The sequence below is a fragment of the Atractosteus spatula genome, chromosome 1, assembly GCF_055471065.1.
Source record: "Atractosteus spatula isolate fAtrSpa1 chromosome 1, fAtrSpa1.hap1, whole genome shotgun sequence".
Classification (NCBI taxonomy): domain Eukaryota; kingdom Metazoa; phylum Chordata; class Actinopteri; order Semionotiformes; family Lepisosteidae; genus Atractosteus; species Atractosteus spatula.
Window position 1 is genome coordinate 23,398,307 of NC_142706.1, and position 20,891 is coordinate 23,419,197.

Consider the following 20,891-nt stretch of genomic DNA (forward strand, 5'->3'; position numbering starts at 1 on the left):
GTAACAAGATCGGTTAAACTGCGAAGAAAATGCTTTCAGAGAAAATGTTTCAGGTGTGAAGAACATAGATCTCCAATGCAATTTCAACCAAACCTGTTCCCACACACCCTGCCCTCACTACCATTAGAATATACACAAAGCACTCAAATCTTTCGAGCTAATGATCAGGTGACCCTAGAGAGAGCGAGAGAAACACTAAGGGGTGCGGAACCAGGGAACTATTTACATGGAAAACGGGCGATCTCCCCAGACTATCCGCCCGTTTCACTGTTACCTGGATACAGTACCTCTTTATTTAGAACTCACTAACACTGATTTTTAGTTTAGAAGGATTCAAGTAGGGTTTTAGATGAAAGGCAGCGACCTTAATCAAGCCCAAATCATAATTGAACCCATTCAGAGCCTAAATTACATTTTAGCGTTTCATTCTGAGCAGAAGACCCTCACACCTGAAGAAGGGGGAGGTGTTTTTCGCTGGAAATCTCGCCTGCTTCTACTTTACAACCGGAGTGCTGGCTGTGACGAATTAAACCGGTTTTACAAGTTTCAATCACAGACCATGTGACATGGGAGTCAGGAAACTAACACACAGCGCCACCAGATTTGATAACGCTATAAAAACGCTATAAAATAATGTGACTTGGCACAGAACAAGTTTACAGCACAGTACAATAATAAATGCTGACCATGACTTTAGAAGCATAAATTGCCTTATACTCAATTTAAACACAAGCTGTCTTTAGCCCTCTAAGCTGGTTCATACAGAAATGTAGAGATCCAGGCTCAGAACACACAGCTTCATTAGCGAATACATATGCAGGACAACTAGAGAAGACGTTTTACAGAGGATGGATTTTTAGAAACATCCCATCAGTGACATCACTGAAGTCAACTCCTAGGTACTGTAACTGTCGTGTGGATAGTTTCACAAGAATCAGACAAAGGTTTAAGCATCGCTTGTTCTAGATAAAACTGCAAAAAAAAAAACAACAACCCATAATGTACTTCTTTGCGGCTCTGTTTGCCCAAATCATATATTCACAACGTGAAATCTAGAAAATAATATTACGTAACCAAAATCCGCAATATGGAAACAGAACCTGTGTAATTATTGATAGATGATGTACTCGTAACATTTTTTCAAGACGAACTACAACATTTAAAAAATGACTTGTATGTACTTGATATCTCTAATCAATCCACGGGTCCCAGCACGAAACGAAACTAAAACGCATACCGTTTCGCGCTTCTTATTAGTTGCTCAAAGGTAATTTGACCGTATGAAATGCATAATATAAACCTAGAAACATATACGTGAGCAGTACTTAAGCACTGTAGTATCGGTGTTAAGACATACCTCTCAAATACTGTAAATCAAGTTAAAAATATCTCAAGACCGATTCTGGTCATAATGAAACCATGTTTCGTGTATGTTTTCTTTAAAGTACCGAGACCAGCCATATACTGTATGTTTATGTTCCAAAATTAATATCGTTTATGGCCTTCACACGCGTTGCAGTATGCCCCTATTCTTTTTATGCTCAGCTACTAAGATTTCCCTTCAGTGGTAAAATTAGATATGAATATTCAATACTTAAACGGGCACAGTTAAGACATTAAATATACATATACATACTGTATACAGTACAGTTTGCATACGGTAATATGTTTATGTTCCTAAATCAATCTCTTTTATGAGCATGTGAAAGGCATGGTGAATCACTGTACTTTGCATGATTGGAAACAAATGCGTGATTGCGAAATGCTGTGGTGTTACTTTTACAAAGATGGTCAATGAAAAAAAGAATGTTGACCAGGGCAATACTTTGAGTTTACACTTACAGCTTGTCCAAGGTCATTCATTATTAATACTATTAGTAATATCTTCGTTAAAGACTTTGATGGCCACAGCTCAAACATGAGAGGTTGAGCTTTATTAGCTCCACCTTGCGGAAATTCCGGATACTATTATTTTGCTTGTCGTATTATAGGAGAATTTACGGTAACTCGCGGTATTTACCGGTAGCTTGCGGTAGACTGCGTACAGCGTACCGCAAAATAATGCGGTATCGCCCGCGCATTTTGAATGGCTGCATCTGTATATGGCCTGGTCTCGGTACTTTAAAGAAAAAATACACACCAGTATTCCATTTCTCCCTAAACATTTTAAGCATCGTAGTCTTTAACTAATGTGATACCGGAGTCAACAAGCATACTTTTAGAATTTGATTAAAAGGGAATATAATATGGAATCGCGTATCTAAAGAAATTAATAACAATATAATTATATTCATGTGCCGCAACACAAGAATAGTGCACGCTGTACAATGTCGTTGATACTGTTTCAGTAGGGCTTTTTCAACAGCCTTCCTGTGACCTTGCCAGTGGCGCTATGGGCTAGGTCCCTGACTTATATATCATATGTTGCATGTTTGAATTGAGCTGGAGCCATGACTTTATTTTTAACAAACATTTCTTTGAAAAAATAAAATAGGGTTAGTGTTAGGGTTAATGTCAAACTTTAAATCAACAATTGATTTAAGGACGATCTGTCAAAGTGCAATGAAATACAATATTGTTGTTGTTGTTGTTGTTTTTATCCTGTAATGCGTTTTGAGAAGCCACCTTTAAAGGCGCTATATAAAAGCATTGATTCTTATGGAATGTGTTTTCTTTCTTCTTTTTTTAAGCATGGAATAAACCTATTACTTGATTCTTATGGATGCCCGGTTCCGCCGAGGATTAAAAAAAAAAACCCATGGTATCGCGTATCTAAGGAAATAGCAGTATAACCTTATTCATGCACAAACAGTGGCATGTTACATTATTAATTTGGGTGTCTCCTCTTGCCAGAAAGCTCTAAATTGCATTTTGAGTGCGGTTTTTGACTTTTGTTAAATTACAACCCATAAATAAAGCTGATACTGTTTAGACTTTTAATTATTTTAAACTGTATTACAGCAGCACAATGCACAATGCAACGTAAATCGCTATCTTTGTCTTCTGCGTAATAATGTTCACCTCTCTGTCCTGCAAATTAACAATAGTAATAATAATGAACTTTATTGTATATAGCACCTTTAAAGGTGGCTCCTCAAAGCGCTTTACAGGATAAAAACAATAACAACAATACTGTTAGGCTGGGCAAACGATTTTTAATTTTTTTAAAAAAGAAATAAAAAATGAGATATAATGATGTGTTCCGGCTTAGACATTAACGAACAGCATAACGAAGGTCATAAAGGTCATAAACGATATTAATTTTGGAACATCATTATGTAAACTGTATGTTGCAGTTATTGGTATTTTAAAAATAAAATTCTGTAAAATCTTGGGTTTGGTAAAATGTTTCAGGCATTCATGTGAAGGACAACAGAGCTTTCACTGGCCGATTATCAAACTTTATTGATAAAACAAAAACAAAAACTATCCGACCAAACCAGAAAAAGAAAAAAAGAATCAAGAATAACGGACACAGCGCGAGCCTGCATTCTCTCCTCATGTACAGCATTTGAGCTTTAAATTTAAACTGTGTATTACAGCATGTTAATCATCAGTCATTAAAAAGTTGGTATATTTTATGAAAGCAAGACTGCTCAGTTGAACTAAAGTACACAACCTACCTTTATCATAAATATTTTAATTATGCAGAAATATTTTATGCATCAAAGCCTTTACCGAAGATATTACTAATAGTATTAATAATGAATGACTTTGGACAAGCTGTAAACTCAAAGTATTACGCTGGTCCACATTCTTTCTAGCCGTCATTTTAAATGAAAATACTTTTATTTTTTTCTTTGACAAACACCACAGCATTTCGTTGATCTAAATAACGAGGACAGGACATTAGCTAGCCAATACGATAAAGGAATGACTTTTTTTGCTCATTTCTTTAGCACATTTGTACAAGCACTTGGAATCTGTCCAAGCCCTACTTTGTCAGGCATTTTCTTTTACTGTAATGGACATAAAAACTCCCTTGCTTTTAACAGAGCGTTTTATAATTTCTAACTACAAAAATTATTTAAACTGCGACACTTATCATTCAACCAGAGCTCAAAATATCACAAGGATCCTCAAGAGCACAGCAAAGACTGTATTAAAAGATACTTGTATCAGATACATGAGAATCCAAGCTTTTTTATCTACGCTTTCTTCTCCGTATACCAGATATTATGGAACCACTTCAGAAGGGTGTCAGCCAGTCAGATTCCAGGAATCGGTACTTTAAAGAAAAAATACACACCAGTATTCCATTTCTTCCTAAACATTTTAAGCATCAAAGTCTTTAACTAACATGTGAAATAGCGTTTAAAAAAGTGGTAGTTTTAAGCTTTTCTGCTAATATAATTTGGAATCGCGTATCTAAAGAAATTAATAACGATATAATTATATTCATGTACTGCGACAGGGCTGTGTAGGGCTGTTTCACCTCTCTCTTCATATGCTTTCCCCAGTAGCCCACTGGTCTATGTGCCTGATTAATAACCTACAGGTTGCAATCTCAAATCCAGCTGGTGCCATGACTTCTTTTAACAAACATTTCTTTGAAAAAATAGAATAGCAATATTATGGACAATTAGTTGACTTTTTATATTTCTAAATATCACAACATGATCAAATTGAAGTCATTTTAATAACAATGAATAGTCACCTATGCGTTACAATATAAACATTTATATTGATTTAAATCGCGTTTTGATTTAAATCGCAAACGCGTGTTTAATTATATGTGTTTTTTTTAATCATAATCAGACAAATGCAACATAAATTGATACAGTATCTTTGTCTTCTAAGTATCTTAATAAACCTTCAGCATAGCTTTCTCCCCGTTTAGATTTATTTTTCTTGGGATTTTGTGATCAAACGTGGAAGGATTAGATTGTAATCGTTTTTATTTTTCAAATACGTTTTAGAAAAGTGTAATCTATACCTGCCCAGACTGTATGCCCGCTTCACTGTGGGACAGCTGCACTAGTCGGCGGCCTTCCTAAACCCCGCCCTGACCACTTTCACTCCTGTCCTGCTCTTCCCCGCGCACCCCAGCCGGGCGCTCTTCGGCCTCTGCCCGGGACGAATGTATATTTAGATATTTACAACCGGCACGGCACCGAGGGAGCGTCTGCATTTATAACTTAGTTTTTAAAATTAGTCAAGCAATATGAAGCATCTCCTTTTACTTTTAAGTCCCTTAAATACATTGAGCACAGCTTTCTCACCACTTAGATTACTTTTTGATACCATCCTTACACAAAGCAGAAACTTCTTGTATTTTCCGATGACATACAGTACAAGTGGAAAGATTACAGATTTTAATACGTTTTAGGAACGTTTCATCTATACAAACACCACAAAACTATTCTCGATTGTATTTCTGAATGTTATGTTACACCTACATTAGTTCACTGCTTTAAATACATCTAATTAAGAAAGTTAGGTGTAGCACTTTAGATCTTTTTTTCTGAACCGGGGAAAATCTGATCATGTTTCTCTATAACAATAATAAAAAACTTTATTTTACATATCACCTTTAAAAGTGGTATCTCAAAGCAATACAGTAGATGTAAACCACAGATTACAAAGTAAATACCCAGACAAACACAAACGCGTTTTTAATAAAATGCTTTTATTCATTCAGCAGAGAGAGAGAGAGACATCCAGCAGAGAGACACACACACACAGGTTTTCATTGACAAAAAGTAATTGTTTTTTTTTACATTCCTTTTGTCTAACAGGAATGTTTTGTTTGTTGACAGACTGTCCAAAAACGTGAGACTGTCTTTCTCAGACTCACATTCCCGAATGTCCCCCGCCCCGGTCAACAATCCTAGGAAGAACACGAAACAGCCTGTTAATAAAATTGTTACAATTTTGTTCGGTCAGTTCTTCTTTCCAGAATTTATAGTTCGTATCGATCAGTTCCTGCTTTGTGACGGGCTTAGCAGTTTTCCGAACGTAGTCTTTCAGCAAATGCCAAACCATCTCTATCGGATTTAGATCTGGGGATTCGGCTGAAGTTTTCACCCAGTTCACTCCTTCTGCTACAAGCCTCGCCCTTGCTGCTGTGTGTTTCGGATCGTTGTCTTGAAAGAGACGGTGCCTTGATCCAAAGTGCTCCCTGATATATGGGGCGGCATGCTGTGTGACCACAACTTCCTCGAAGAATTCACGGTCCATAATTCATTCAAAAATAACAAGTGGTCCCGGGCCTCTTCTAGATATACCCCCCCAGACGTGAACCTTCAGTGGATGTTTGGGCTTTGGCTTGTCCACATATCTCCCCTTTTTGCAAAATGACATTGTTGAAAACTGTTCCAGAGCCACTGTTGTTTTGTCGGTGAAAAGTACATCCTGAAATGCCTCCCCCTGTTCAATCCATTGGAGCGCTTGTTTGAGTCTTTCCTCTTTGTTTTTTAGCCTTATCATGGGGCATGTGTTGGTTTTTCTGTATCTCCATCCAAGCCTCCTGCGCACTCTTCTTATCGATGTCGGACTAACGGTCGCACCGAGGTCAGCCCATAGCCGTCTTTGGACTTGCATCGCCAGTAGCTCATCATTTTCATCAGTCAGTTTGTCGATAGCTCGCACAATAGGACTTGAAAAAAAAGAGATCAACGGTTAGTTTTAAAAATAATGTGCGTAGTTGTATTTACATGCAAGAAAGTATTTTTAGAAAGTTATTTACCTTTGAATCGTCCTCGGTTTAGATTCTCTTTGCCTCTTCTCCCCTTTATAATGTCGTCTCACTGTGCTTTCAGAAACGAAGATGTCCATCGAAGCCAAATGCTGTACAATGTCCCGTGTTGACTCCCCGTTTCTGTTTGTCTGTTTTTTTGTGCTGTCCTTTGACAAAACAAGGCTCGCCAAATAATGTGAATCGAAACCTGTTTTTCTAGCTTTGTGTAAGCGGGAACACATCATTATATCTTACATATGAAAAATACATAATATAGCTCCCAAACAAATGCAAACGTGTTTTTAATAAGATGCTTTTATTCACTCATAATCTGACAATTTCAGGAAGACTAAGGAAGGACTAAGGGAATTGTCATCTGTTGTTGAAGCTCTGTGAGCTCGGTGACTTTGAGACCACTTGTTATCCCAGGTTGTTTGAATCGCCACAATTCAAATAGAGAAAAAAGAGCTGACTGACAAGATTTAAGATGTGGCTGTCAATGTTGGATTAAAAAAAACACATTGCCCGACGTTTGTTGCATTGCTTGAAAAATAACTTTATTTCGAGAGACTGGATAAGTAATTCAAGTGTTTTTTTTTAACTTCCTGAAAAACAACTAATAATTTAACTATATGTGCAAACGTTTTATGATATGTTGCTGTTGTGAATGTCTGTGGACATGTGCTGGCTGGACAGGAGGCTCTACTGTACACAGAGAGGGGCGGGAGGGGGGGACAAGCCGATACATACTCTTAGAGTTTGATTAATAGGGAATATAATATAAAAATATAGTACTAAAAATAAGATACACTCTACAGACATTCACAACAGCGACTGTCAGAAGATAGGACACAGCGGCTCAGACACCCACTGAATGGAAAGGGGCACTTTAATGTTCTGTATGGCTAATACTAAAGCCAATACTTTAATATTCTTTTCTGTATGTTTAACAATAGTGGGTACTGGCCTAATTCGGCCCTGCTCCCGTTGTTAGGTGTTAATGTGTTGTTGTTAAGTGTGAATTTGTCCTGTTTCCCTGAGGTCTGGCTTTTTTTCTGGAAAACCATAACTCTGGTCTTGTCCAGATTGACTGTCAGCGCCCTGTGAGCGACAGCAGGACCAGGTCGTCTGCAAAGAGCAGGGACTCGATTTCTGTAATTAATGCAGATCAGTAAATCAAGGGACAAAACAATTGTTGTACCCGGCTCCTCAATGGGCTTTGACGTGCTAATGCGTTGGTTTAACAGTCCGGGTGTGGCAAGCCTCTGATGTCTCCCGACTTCGGCAAAAGGAACCTGCCTTTCATTGGACGGGAAAGCAAGAGCCGACTGCTACGCCGCCCTCATGTTTCGAAATCTTGTGACTTTTGAAATTTACTGGGGGTGGACCACGTCTGTAAATTTCGATGGGTCCAGAGGCAAAAGTGCCTTGCCTTGCAATCTCCGGGAAACCATTAGTAGCATGGTGAATCGGAGATTCTCAACCCTTACTTCGTGCGACTGGAAAAGAATTTGTGATCGGATCAACGGAATGCTCCGTAGAAGGAGGCGCTCTTTTCCTGTAGTCTAACAGTCTGTCCACAAACAAAACATTCCTGTTAGACAAGAGGAATGTAAAAAAACAATTATTTTTTGTCAATGAAAACTGGTGTGTGTGTCTCTCTCTGCTGGATGTCCCTCTCACTCTCTGCTGAATGAATGAAAGCATTTTATTAAAAACGCGTTTGCGTTTGTCTGGTATTTACTTTGGTCCTTTTAACTGTTTTTCCATCTACTGTATTGCTTTGAGATGCCACTTTTAAAGGTGATATGTAAAATAATGTTTTTTATTATTGTTATAGAGAAACATGATCAGATTTTCCCCGGTTCAGAAAAAAAGATCTAAAGTATACTAGTTTGTCACTCTTCTCATCCCCTCTCTGCTAAATGGCTTTTGAATAGAGTCACATGAAGAGAGAGGTGAAACAGCCCTACACAGCCCTGACGCAGTACACGAATATAATTATATCTTATTAATTTCTTTAGATACGCGATTCTTTTAATACAGTCTTTGCTGTGCTCTTGAGGGTCCTTGTGATATTTCGAGCTCTGGTTGAATGATAAGTGTCGCAGTTTAAATAATTTTCGTAGTTAGAAATTATGAAACGCTCTGTTAAAAGCAAGGGAGTTTTTATGTCCATTGCAGTAAAAGAAAATGCCTGACAAAGTAGGGCTTGGACACATTCCAAGTGCAGTTTTGCAATTTACGTTGCATTGTCCATTGTGCTGCTGTAATACAGTTTAAAATAATTCAAAGTCTAAACTGTATCAGCTTTATTTATGGGTTGCAATTTAGAAAAAGTCGAAAACCGCACTCAAAATGCAATTTAGAGCTTTCTGGCAAGAGGAGACACCCAAATTAATAATGTAACATGCCACTGTTTGTGCATGAACAAACTTATACTGCTATTTCCTTAGATACGCGATTAAAAAAATAAATAATTTTTGAATCCCCGGCGGAACACATTCCATAAGAATCAGCGCTTTTATATATCGTCTTTAAAGGTGGCTTCTCAAAACGCTTTACAGGATAAAAACAACAATAACAGCAACAACAACAATATTGTATTTCATTGCACTTTGAAAACCAAGTAATAACTTAACTATATGTGCAAACGTTTTATGATATGTCGCTGTTGTGAATGTCTGTGGAGTGTATCTTATTTGCCTGTCTGTCCTGGCTCTCTCTCTCGCCCTCCCCCCCTCTCTCCCTCAATTCAAGGTGCTTTATTAGCATGACAGATGGGAACAATCAGTGTTGGGTATTTACTTTGCTTTGAGATTCCACTTTTAAAGGTGATATATAAAATCAAGGCTTTAACTTGCTTTAACTCCGCAAGTCTGAGTTCTCGTGTCTGTCCTATCCGAACCCGAAAGTATTACAATATGTATCTTTATAGCAGGTGGTGTACAACTTTTTAGCATAGATTACACTTTTATAAAATGTATTTAAAAAATAAAAACGATTACAATATAATCTTTCCACGTTTGATCCCAAGATCCCAAGAAAAATAAATCTAAACGGGGAGAAAGTTATGCTGAAAGTTTATTAAGATACTTAGAAGACAAAGATATCAATTTATATTGCATTTGTCTGATTGTGAATCAAAAAACACATATATTTAAACACGCGTTTACGATTTAAATCAAAACGCGAATTAAATCAATATAAATGTTTATATTTTAACGCATAGGTGACTATTCATTGTTATTAAAATGACTTAAATTCGATCATGTTGTGATATTTAGAAATATAAATTTGTTTGGTGCGAGTGAGGTTTTATTTAATCTCTGACCAAGGGAAACGTTTCATTTTTTCAAAGAAATGTTTGTTAAAAAAAAAAGTCATGGTTCCAGTGGGATTCAATTACAGACCACATGACGTGGGAGTCAGGAACCTAACCCACAGCGCCACCAGCAAGGTCACATAGAGAGTGTTGAAAAAGCACTACAGAAACATTATCAACAGACAATGTACAGTGTGTACTATTCTTGTGTTGCGGTACATGAATATAATTATATCGTTATTAATTTCTTTAGATACGCGATTCCATATTATATTCCCTTTTAATCAAATTCTAAAAGTATGCTTGTTGACTCCGGTATCTCGTTAGTTAAAGACTTCGATGCTTAAAATGTTTAGGGAGAAATGGAATACTGGTGTGTATTTTTTCTTTAAAGTACCAAGACCAGCCATATACTGTATGTTTATGTTACAAAATTAATATCGTTTATGGCCTTCACACGCGTTACAGTATGCTCCTATTCTTTTTATGCCCAGCTACTAAGATTTCCCTTCAGTGGTAAAATTCCATATAAATATTCAAGAGTAAAACGGGCACAGTAAAGACATTTAAATCTTTCTACGACTGACCAACGCACCACGAGTGCCCCTGTCGGTCAACCAATCACGTAATAATAATAAGGTGAATGTCTTTGTGACAGCTGCTTTTCAAATATCAGCCGTACAACAGTGTTCTATTTGGGCAGCAAGGGCTTTCTCCTGGCTATCCTTCCATGAAAACCATTCTTATACAATCCTTTCCTTATTGGCTATTATTGCAATTTTATTGCATTACCCTTCCCACACCCATCAACAATTCTTTCTCAAAGACTGTCACAGATTTTTTGTTTAATCTGGGCATGATGTGTTACCACAGAACTGGGTGCACTTTTTCACCACACTGTGGTATTATGAAACCTCTGACATAACTCTCTAATAGGCAAATTATTGTACAAAATGCACAGTTCACATCACTGTTAAACATTTTTTTTATTTTGAACTCATTTGTAAAAAGCATCTTCCAGGAATGTTTTTTCTATAAACAATCATCTTCTTTTACTTTGATATTTTTTATCAACAAAGGTTTTCAGGATGAATATGCACAATCAACACCTCATTTGTAGTTACACTAGGTTGTTAGCAAGAATTCTACTGGATCATCTTCAGTAATATAGAGAACATAATAACACTTCTGGATAATTTGGGTTTTCTGCTTCATCTGGTACTGGTTGTGCATGCTCTCCTTAGAATCATACATTATCTCTCTGTGTACATTATCAATGAATGACTACACAATTTAACACAAGTGATGGAATTATGTTATGTGAGACATAATTGATATGAGATATACTGTATAATGTCCAGTAAAAAAAGTTTCTGATGCCAAATGAATATGTAAATAATTATCTATGACAATAGACTATGAGATTGATTTTAGTTACCACAGCATATGTTCTAAATTATGTTTTCTCCATAATAGTCCATAATCTCTCCAAAATCACAATACATTACTAGCCATGGTTGCGTCTTTTAGAGAGAAAAAGGTTTCTGTCTCACATTGTTGTAGCTGCCAAATATAAAATAATAATAATAAAATTATCAAGATATGTCTCATTTATAGTGATGACCTGACCAGTAGGCTTATATTAATGTAACATACTGTATATATATGTATTAAAAAATAACAGGAAATGTCAGAGTTAACAATTGCAAATGTCAGGCAGGAAAGTTTTAATTATTCCACAGAAAACACCCTTACAAAACAAAGATGTAACTTGCACATCATTATTTTATGTCATTTTTCTATCCGAGCAGCACATATTAAGCCCAAATAAGATATGAGTCAATGTGCATACTACTGAAAAAAAAAAAGGTGACTTGAATAATTGTTGTGAACAACAGATGCATGATAAGATGCTTGTTTTATAGTTCTGACATAATATGAGTGTAGGCAACTGTTGTGTGGTTTCATGGATTTTCGTTAAAGAAACAGTTATCTTGTTAACCAGTCTAAGGTGACCTATTTTTTAAACTTTATTCCAGGTAATGCTGCACAGAAAAACATTAACCATCATTAAACATCAACAAGCATCTCAACCTTTGTAAGGCCACTACTAATTATTTAGTTCAAGGTTAGCAGAATCCTTTTAAAACCTACATATTCCTTTTATACTACTGATAGCCAAGTGATCACTAATTAAGTCATAATGTATCAGGAAAAGTTAAACTCCTTTTGCAGACCACCAGTATGGGATTGCATATACTGTACCTGTACATATAGAGAGACTACTGTATTTTATCACTGTTTGTGAAAGGCTCAATTGAAAATTTATATGGAGGATCAAAATGCAAAATTAGTAATAATCACGTTCTCAAAGACAAGAGGTCAGGGTACAATTACGGTACTGTTATGTAATTTACCTTTCGCCCTATCCCTTGGATGAACAGTTATCCCTTTCCATCTCTTTCCAGCCTGCATTCCCACTCGTTTTCCTCCCTTGCCCCCCAGTGGTGGGACCAGCTGTCAGTGTATATCAGAATTGCTCTGTATCAGTTAATATCTGAACAACCCTTTTAAAGTGAAAATCATAACTGCCCTATTTTAGTGAACTCAAAATTGCTCTGTTTTAGTAAAAAAACATTGCCCTGTTTCATACCACAGTCAGACACCTTGTGTCTGTTGAACCTGTGTACTGGTATCCAATTTTCTGCTCCTATGTATGCCATTGTTTTCTACACAAAATAAAAAAATACTTTTTATCACCAGTATTATTATTTTTTAACCAATTTTTTGCTTGCATGTTCTGAAACGTGCACCCTTTTGCTAAGGTTTGGCTTTAATGTCCCTCTTTATAAAATAAAATACTGTGGACATTTAGGGAAAGTGAAAATTGTTATTTTGTACCATCTCTTTCATTGGCTCAACATTATTATTAGCAAACATGCCATTGTTTAAGAGAACACCTATGCAACCACATTCAAAAACATTAGGACACACTAAACACCTTAAGTGGCATTGCCATTTGATCACTGAAGCTTCCTCTTACTGTACCTTTTCTGTTCAGTGTAGTACACATGTCCTTATCATGTGAATGGAGTTGTCTTTTTGAATATGTATGTGCTGTATGTCAGAACTCATTTACATTCTACAGTACATATTGTTATAAACAGTGCTTACATAATATTGAAAAATGTAACTTTTTAAACATGTTTTCAATTTGTGTTAAATGCTTTGATTAAAGAATGATATTTCATTACAAATTATTATTTTCTGTATATTTTCAATATTCAATGAATATTGACATAGTTTAAAAAGCACATAGTATGAAAGCCTAGTATATGTAAAATATGTTTATATAAGCGTCTGAGTAATCTCATCGAATCCAATGCTGTCATGCATGCAGTTTTAGACGATTTGTGGCATTGCTTCCATCGATAGATCGACAGATAATCAAAATAAGCAAAGAAAATCTTAACGGTAGTTTAAAGGTTAATTGCTTCCCAAAGTAAATACAGTTTTCACCTTCTATCGTTCTAAAATGAATTCCATTTTGATGTGGTAGAGACGTTTTTGGACGTCTGATGCGTATTAAATGGTGCAAGTGTCTGTAATTGCGATATGTTCCTTCACTGAAATTCGACTGACCTTGAATTGTAGGTAAACAAATGGTGCTACAGTAGATGCATTGAAATTACCGATAAACAATTGCTAAGTGTAACTTAAATACACGTGAAATGTGTAACCCATGATCAATGCATATTTGTGAACGATGATGAATTTTATTACTGACGGTCCAAAAATCGGATTTTTTGTGCTACGGAGGCAAAACCCAGTTTTAAAATAAAACGGAGCATATGCTTGTGTCACCTCCAGTCTGTTGATCATTCAAGTAATACGATCATGTGAAAAAGATGGTTATTTTTGGGTATTCGCCACCAACAGAGTTACGGGCTGGGGCACATTTGTCTGGCGACAACAAGCAAGATAACAGTAAGTAGGATCTTCAGCACAAGCGAGCTTTTTTTTCCTTTCCAAAAGAGATTGCGGGAAATGCAGGCGTTCGATTCATACAGTTCTGTTGATTTCTTCTCGGCTATAATCTTTCCTCGGGACAAGACATTTGGTGAGGGGAAATGTGAACAGGCTTAAAGTATGGCATGCAAAGATGGTTTCTGCCAAGAAGGAGATGGTGATTGCGATGTCCTCCAGTTACATTTCCACTCTGATTTACTTTCTCTGCGTGACAGCATGGTGAGTGCTGAAAAGCTATCTGATTCACTGGTCAATTTCACCTTTTATTTACTAGATCACTGTGGTTTATGCTTTAGTATATCAGATTACTACCTTGACTATAAAAGTAGTAATAATAGTATTATTAGTAGAGATGATAACATTATTAGTAATATGTAGGAATCGTTTGTTGTCAACGGCTATATATGTATGGCACAATTTATATCTGTTTTGCAGTATAAAGAAAAGCTCTGGACAGGTCAGAAAGGATGAGAAATTATATCCTGAAAATTTCACTCGCATATTAGATCGACTTCTGGATGGCTATGACAACAGGCTGCGACCTGGATTTGGGGGTATGTTCCGAAACCTTAATAAGTAGTTTCTTTTCCCAAGTAGTCGATCCACTTTGTGTGAAGAAAGGACAGAGCTAAAAAAAAAAAGAGTAAATGATTTGTCAGACGAAAGTAAAAGACAACTTCTCGAGCGGGATATGAGAGTAGGATTTTGGATAAAGACGTATGCATCAATAATAATAATAATAATAATAATAATAATAATAATAATAAGGTAAGGGCGTTTAGCTTAGGAAGCTGCATCAAGAAGACTGAGATCTGTTTATATACAGAATTTGCAAACGGCATGGAAGGGTATAAACTTTCGGGGAGGCGACTTTGGATTTTGATAGAAGGGCTGTTTTCTTTATTCGTATATTTATTTAAGAAGAATCTCTATAGTCAAAAATCGAGATATAAATGTTATATAATCGGAAATATACTGCTTAATGCTCAATTTAAGGACAGCGAGTGCAGATGTTCTTTTTTGTTTAAACCGTGCACGACGGCAGCAGGAGCGTGAAGTATTTGCCTCAGAAACGTGTTGTATTCGATTACTATGTGATTATAGATGAATAATGTGATTATTTGAATAAAACAGCTACAAACAATTAATAGTGAGGGATGTTTTTTTCCTTCTGTATTGTCTTCAACTTCTAATAACAATTACACGTACACGTATCTCCTTTGGAAACTAAACATTGCATTATAGCTGGTAATCTGCTTATGTCCCGGAAGGTTTTACAGTTTAAACGATTTTATCTGATTTTTTATTCGGTTATATAAAACGTAGTGGTACAGAAGTAATCTAGAATTCTTCGTGGAAATATTGTCTATTTCGTGGACACATGCAGTTTGCATAACAATTCATCTTCCGTTACCAGTTAGTGTTAGAGATTGCTTGTCCTGTTGGTTGCCAAGCTAAGCAATGTGGCAGTGCCTACCTGCAGCACTACCAGCTGCTGTTGTTTTTCTACATTTAGAAAAAAAACGTACTATCGTAACTCATAAATGCGCTTGTTGTCCTAGATATCATCAACGTAGTTAAGCAGATGAAACCTGCGAATTAGCTGTAAAGAGTTAATGCTACTAATGATACAGTCGATTAACGTTTCATTTCCGAGCCCTTTTTCTAGTTTCATAGTTCAGCTGTTGCATCCCATCAAGGGAAGAAATAAATAAATTTGGTTGCCTAGAAACTATAAGAACTTAAAAAGTCCCAAACTCAAAACTTGCTAAAGATGTGATTACCAATTTATCACAGTATGGACTCATCACACAGCACATTTTGAAATTGTCACAAGAATAAACAGAATCTGAAAGTGCAGAAGGTACAGTAATATACTGTAGCACTGTCACAATTCACAAGATTCTGTTTTGTCAAAAAACAGCAAATGTTACTCTTTATAAAGCTGTCTAGTCATGAAGATGGATGAAAACTGATTACCATAATACTGGTAGCCTACTACATCAGTATGTGTATACTGAAAGAAGCAATGAATTGACTGTTGATGTTCAATTGCAGAAAGAAAAGGTAGTACAGTATGTATGTTTATGTGTATGCAGACATTTGATATAAAAATGTCAAGACTCAGAAAAAACATTCTAAATATTAGTAACAGTAGGGTTTGTAGTTTGTTTATAATTTGTGTTGTCCAGGACTAAAAGATGTTTACACTTTGTGTGTACAAGATCAGTGATCCTAGTCAGCAGGGTGTCTTTCTGTTCCTGACACAGAATCTCTTTAAGCTAGACTTGGGAAGCAAGTTTAAAGGGGTGCTTTTGTGGGATTCGACTGAAGATTACACAAACATGCTTGCCATTCCAGAGTTGTGTTCCATATGTAGTAAGAACCTGGACAACAACTTTCTTAAAAGTACTCATCATTTCATATGCAAATTGCAGTTGATCCCCGTGAAAGACCTCTAGTAAAGCCACTTAACAGGTATCCCATATACAGTAGGTTCTGTGACAGGGATGACCTACTGTATAATGCCACACGATAAAGTTGTTGAGCTTTTCCACTTTAAATAAGCATGGTGTTGTGTTGTATCAGTTGTTACAAAGTATTCAGTTTACTTAGCATTTACCAGGAATAAGGCCAGTTCTAGAACTAACTGTGCTGTACAAACGTTGGTATATATTTATGTTGGTATAATGTTGGTATATATTTATGGTTATCCATGTTTTATTTATCTCAATTTGATTTTAGGATATGCAGTCGAATTGCAATTATACATATACAATAATCTGTAATTTTCACTGATTAAACTATTTTAAAAGAATCTAGCTCATCACCATTTTAGTCAAGAGCCAAAGGTAACTAAAGGTTTAACTAAAAATAAATGTATCTAAGTTTATTTAAGATTTTGTTGCACAGTATACGGCAGGAGATGAAGGCTGTAGTCTTATTATTTGAGACAGTATCTTTAGAGAGGAATAAATTAGAACAATCAAACTAGTAATTATTTCAATTAATAAATTATGAATAACAAAATTATGAATGGTCACAGTTAATGGCCACTATATTTATTGTACTAAACTGTAGTGTTGATATTCAGCTTGAACCTGTTCCATTCCACAGTTTTGACAGACCCACCTCATTAATTCCAATATTGATGCTGCTGATGATCAGTTAAAATATAAGGAGTTGATTATAGCAAAATTGTCAAATGAAGCAAACTGTAAGGACTGAAAGCTGTAAAGTATATAGTTATAATGCTTTCAAAGCATGTACTTTGAGAAAACAGGAATATTCGTTTTTAATAATTTTCTGGCTGATTAATAAATCATTTTGTAGTCACTAAAGTATTACATATACTCATCATGTTAACTTAAAGAAGTAAAACCAATACAGGTTACATAGTAGAATAAGTTCAGTAAGGTGATACTGCTAAGTCCAGATCTAAAAATTTGAGAGATTTTTATTACTTAGGTGTTTTTAAATGATAAACATGTTAATACATTTAAAGTGATTTGCAAAAGTATTTACCTTAATCCATTGCCTACAAATGTTATATATGTGTTTTTACAAAGTGAATTAATCAAAATGTTAATGTTCAATTTGACCAATTTTATGGATGAAATAATTTGAATGTCCGCAGAAACTGCAAAGAAAAATCTAAAATTAAAATATGTTAATTGCATAAGTATTGACCTCTCTGAGTCAATACCTGGTAGAAGTAAGTATGGCAGAGATTAAAGTTGTGATCTTTTTGGCCTCTACCAACTTTACAACCTGGGATGGTGCAAGTTTCACCTATTCTCCTTTGCAAACTTGTACAAGTGCAGCCAAGTAGTTTAAGGAACTTTGATGGACAGTAATTTTCAAGTCTTGCTATAGACTTTCAATGGGATTCAAGTGAGGACTTTGATGGGACCACTGTAGGGTGTTCATGTTATTTTTGTTATTACGCTTCAGTGTAGTTTGGTCTTGTACTTTGGGTCATTATTCTGCTGAAAGGTGAATTTTCAACCTCATTTTAGGTCTTTAGCAGGATCAATCAACAATTTAACTTTCCTCTAAAATTTTCCTGTACTTTTCTCCATCCATTTTCCCCTGTCTTGACAAGCTTTCCAGTCCCTCCTGATGAAAAGCAGTCCCATAACGTTATACTTTAATGCCATGACAGTAGGAATGGTGTTAATTGAGTGCTGTGCACTCTAATGAGTTTGTACTAGATATGATGCTTTACATTTAGACCAAAAGGTTCCAGTTTTTGTCTTGACCACAAACATTTAGCCACATGTTTGCCATATCTATTACATTCTTTATCTTACCTTCCTGAATGCCATACTGGAGCAACCAGGATATTATAGACTCATCTTCTCCCATTTGAGCTCTGTAGCTCTTTTCAAGTTGCTGTTGACCTTACAATGGCATCCCTAAACTGTCTTTATGTTGTCTGTCTGCTCAGTTTGGAGGGACAGTCTCTAGGCTAAGCTGAGTGCTATGGTTTAATTTTCTCTTTTTTAATAATCAATTTCACTTTGCTCAAAATAACATTCAGTTTTTGAAATATTGTATCCCTTTCTCGTGATCTGTGTTTTTTCACAATCTTCAGCGAAAGCCCTTTGGTCTTCTCTGCTGAACCTTTGCTTGAAATTCCCTATCTTATTGAGAGAGTATACAGACAGATGTATTCAGTAAAATCACATGACCCACTATTATTTGAGACAGATGAGCCCCAATCAAAGGATTGTGTGACTTGCCAAAGCAATGTTGCACACCTGAAATCAGTTTTACATTAATCTGAAAACTAATTTTTCACAATGGCAAAACAGCCTATATGTATATGTTAAATATACATTATAATTCACTGATTTTTCTTTTATTTTCTTAAATTAACAGGCTTGAGGACATTTCCGTTTTTAAAAGTGGCACAATAAAGTTTGTAAATGGCAAAGCAGCTTGTTATTGTACAACTGTTTTGCGATTTACAAAACAATGGCAACAGAACATACATGTACATTTATTTTTTGTAGCTTCTACTTTTACTGATACTACACATTGTTTTTTCTCAAGATTTACATACATTATGTAATTAATGTTTTAGGTCCAGTTACAGAAGTTAAAACAGATATTTATGTAACAAGCTTTGGACCAGTTTCTGATGTTGAAATGGTAAGTTATTTTACATTTATTTTTCCAATACTAATTTGTTTGCAAATTTAAGTTATAAATTTGATAAAAATTGATGATTAGTAATGAGTCTGAAGACAATGCAAAGATCTTGCAGTTTAAAAATTGCATCATTCTCTTCATATTGTGCTGTCGTGCTATTTAAAAATATTCTGTTTGTATGACATAATAGGGATTTATGAAAAATAAATTAGTTGCATTGTATTTCTTTTTTGTAAAATTTCATAGAAGCACTGAATTATATCATTGAAAAATTATGTTTATGTAATAAACTTTAAATTAATTTAAAATGATCTATTAATGTAACCAGAAAACAATTTCAGTTATTTTGTGAGCATTCAAAACAGAAATAGTAAGATTTTTAGAATCAGTGTTCTGTAAACATTTTATTTTTTTTCTGTTTTCCTAATGTAGGAATATACAATGGATGTTTTTTTTCGCCAAACATGGGTAGACAAAAGATTAAAATATGACGGCCCCATTGAAATCCTAAGGCTAAACAACTTAATGGTCACAAAAGTGTGGACACCTGATACTTTCTTTAGAAATGGAAAAAAGTCTGTCTCTCATAACATGACAGCTCCAAACAAATTATTCAGAATCATGAGAAATGGTACTATTCTGTACACTATGAGGTATGTTTCTTTCTTATCATTTGTTCATTTTACAGATTAGAAAATAAGCTTTTTACCATTCAAGGCATTTATGTCAGCTGTGTCACACATTAAAATCATGTTTTTGATTCCAGGCTTACAATAAGTGCAGAGTGTCCAATGAGACTTGTGGATTTCCCAATGGATGGACATGCTTGCCCTCTTAAGTTTGGAAGCTGTGAGTTGAATGTCAACATGATTTAAAAACACTGAAAAAGTGGGAATATTGTGAATTACTTCTTATGCTTTTTGGTTGATTGCAGTTGACAAGCATGCTGTCTGTAGGGATCTGCTTTACTGATAGAAAAGCAGTTTATTTGAAAATAAGTCACTATGAATAATAAAATAAAGGATAAAAAGTATAATGCTACTTAATTACTCCCTAGCACTTATTTCTGTATAGTTATGATGTTTTAGTTACTGGAACCAATAAAATTAAGACTTTCACCACAAGCATTTTAGCATACTCTTTCAGGCAATGACGTCAATGTGGGTAAAAAGGAAAATAGGCTGAATGTTCCCTGGGGGTAGGGGGTGTAGAGATACACACACATTTGTTCTCTCTGTAATGTCCATTGGTCAGATGTATACTGTATGCACCTCATTACAGAAACAATGAATGATTACAATTTATGGATAACTTTGACATTTTGCTTAAGCATTTTTGATTTAAGGATAGGAAAGGGAAAAAAAGCATTGTCAACAAATGTTATAGTTGCACAACAAACAGAAATTAGGAAGTCTGAATGTTTTTGAATTTTTTCTGATGTATCTTACTGTTTCTGTTTTTTATGTAGTAATTACAATTAAAATTATCTTTGTGTTAAGCATCTCCTTCCTACAATTCTGCCAGTCCTTAGAATACAAATAAAGAAGCACAGAAGCTTATTGTGTTATTGTGTCTCAAAAGGTTAGAATTGCATGTGCTTCCCAGGGTTAATGTGGACCTATTGAGCTTTCCAGTATCCCTGCATAACTTGTGATGAAAGTACAGTAGTAGCATTTTGAACATATATATTTCTGCTTTTAA

General features: G+C 35.4%; 1 protein-coding gene across 2 annotated transcripts in view; it reads left to right on the top strand.

The window, feature by feature from the left end:
* Positions 1-13,953: 13,953 nt before the first annotated feature.
* Positions 13,954-20,891, top strand: part of gabra4 (gamma-aminobutyric acid type A receptor subunit alpha4) — a 70,220-nt gene continuing 63,282 nt past the window's right edge. Inside the window, exons 1-5 of one of the 2 annotated variants that reach the window (XM_088915438.1) lie at positions 13,954-14,252; positions 14,469-14,587; positions 19,123-19,190; positions 19,623-19,843; positions 19,957-20,039. In XM_088915438.1, the coding sequence (XP_088771564.1) occupies positions 14,167-14,252; positions 14,469-14,587; positions 19,123-19,190; positions 19,623-19,843; positions 19,957-20,039 (577 nt within the window). In that variant the 5' untranslated portion in view covers positions 13,954-14,166. The remainder of the gene's footprint in view (positions 14,253-14,468; positions 14,588-19,122; positions 19,191-19,622; positions 19,844-19,956; positions 20,040-20,891) is intronic. The other variant, XM_088915447.1, reaches the window with a different exon arrangement.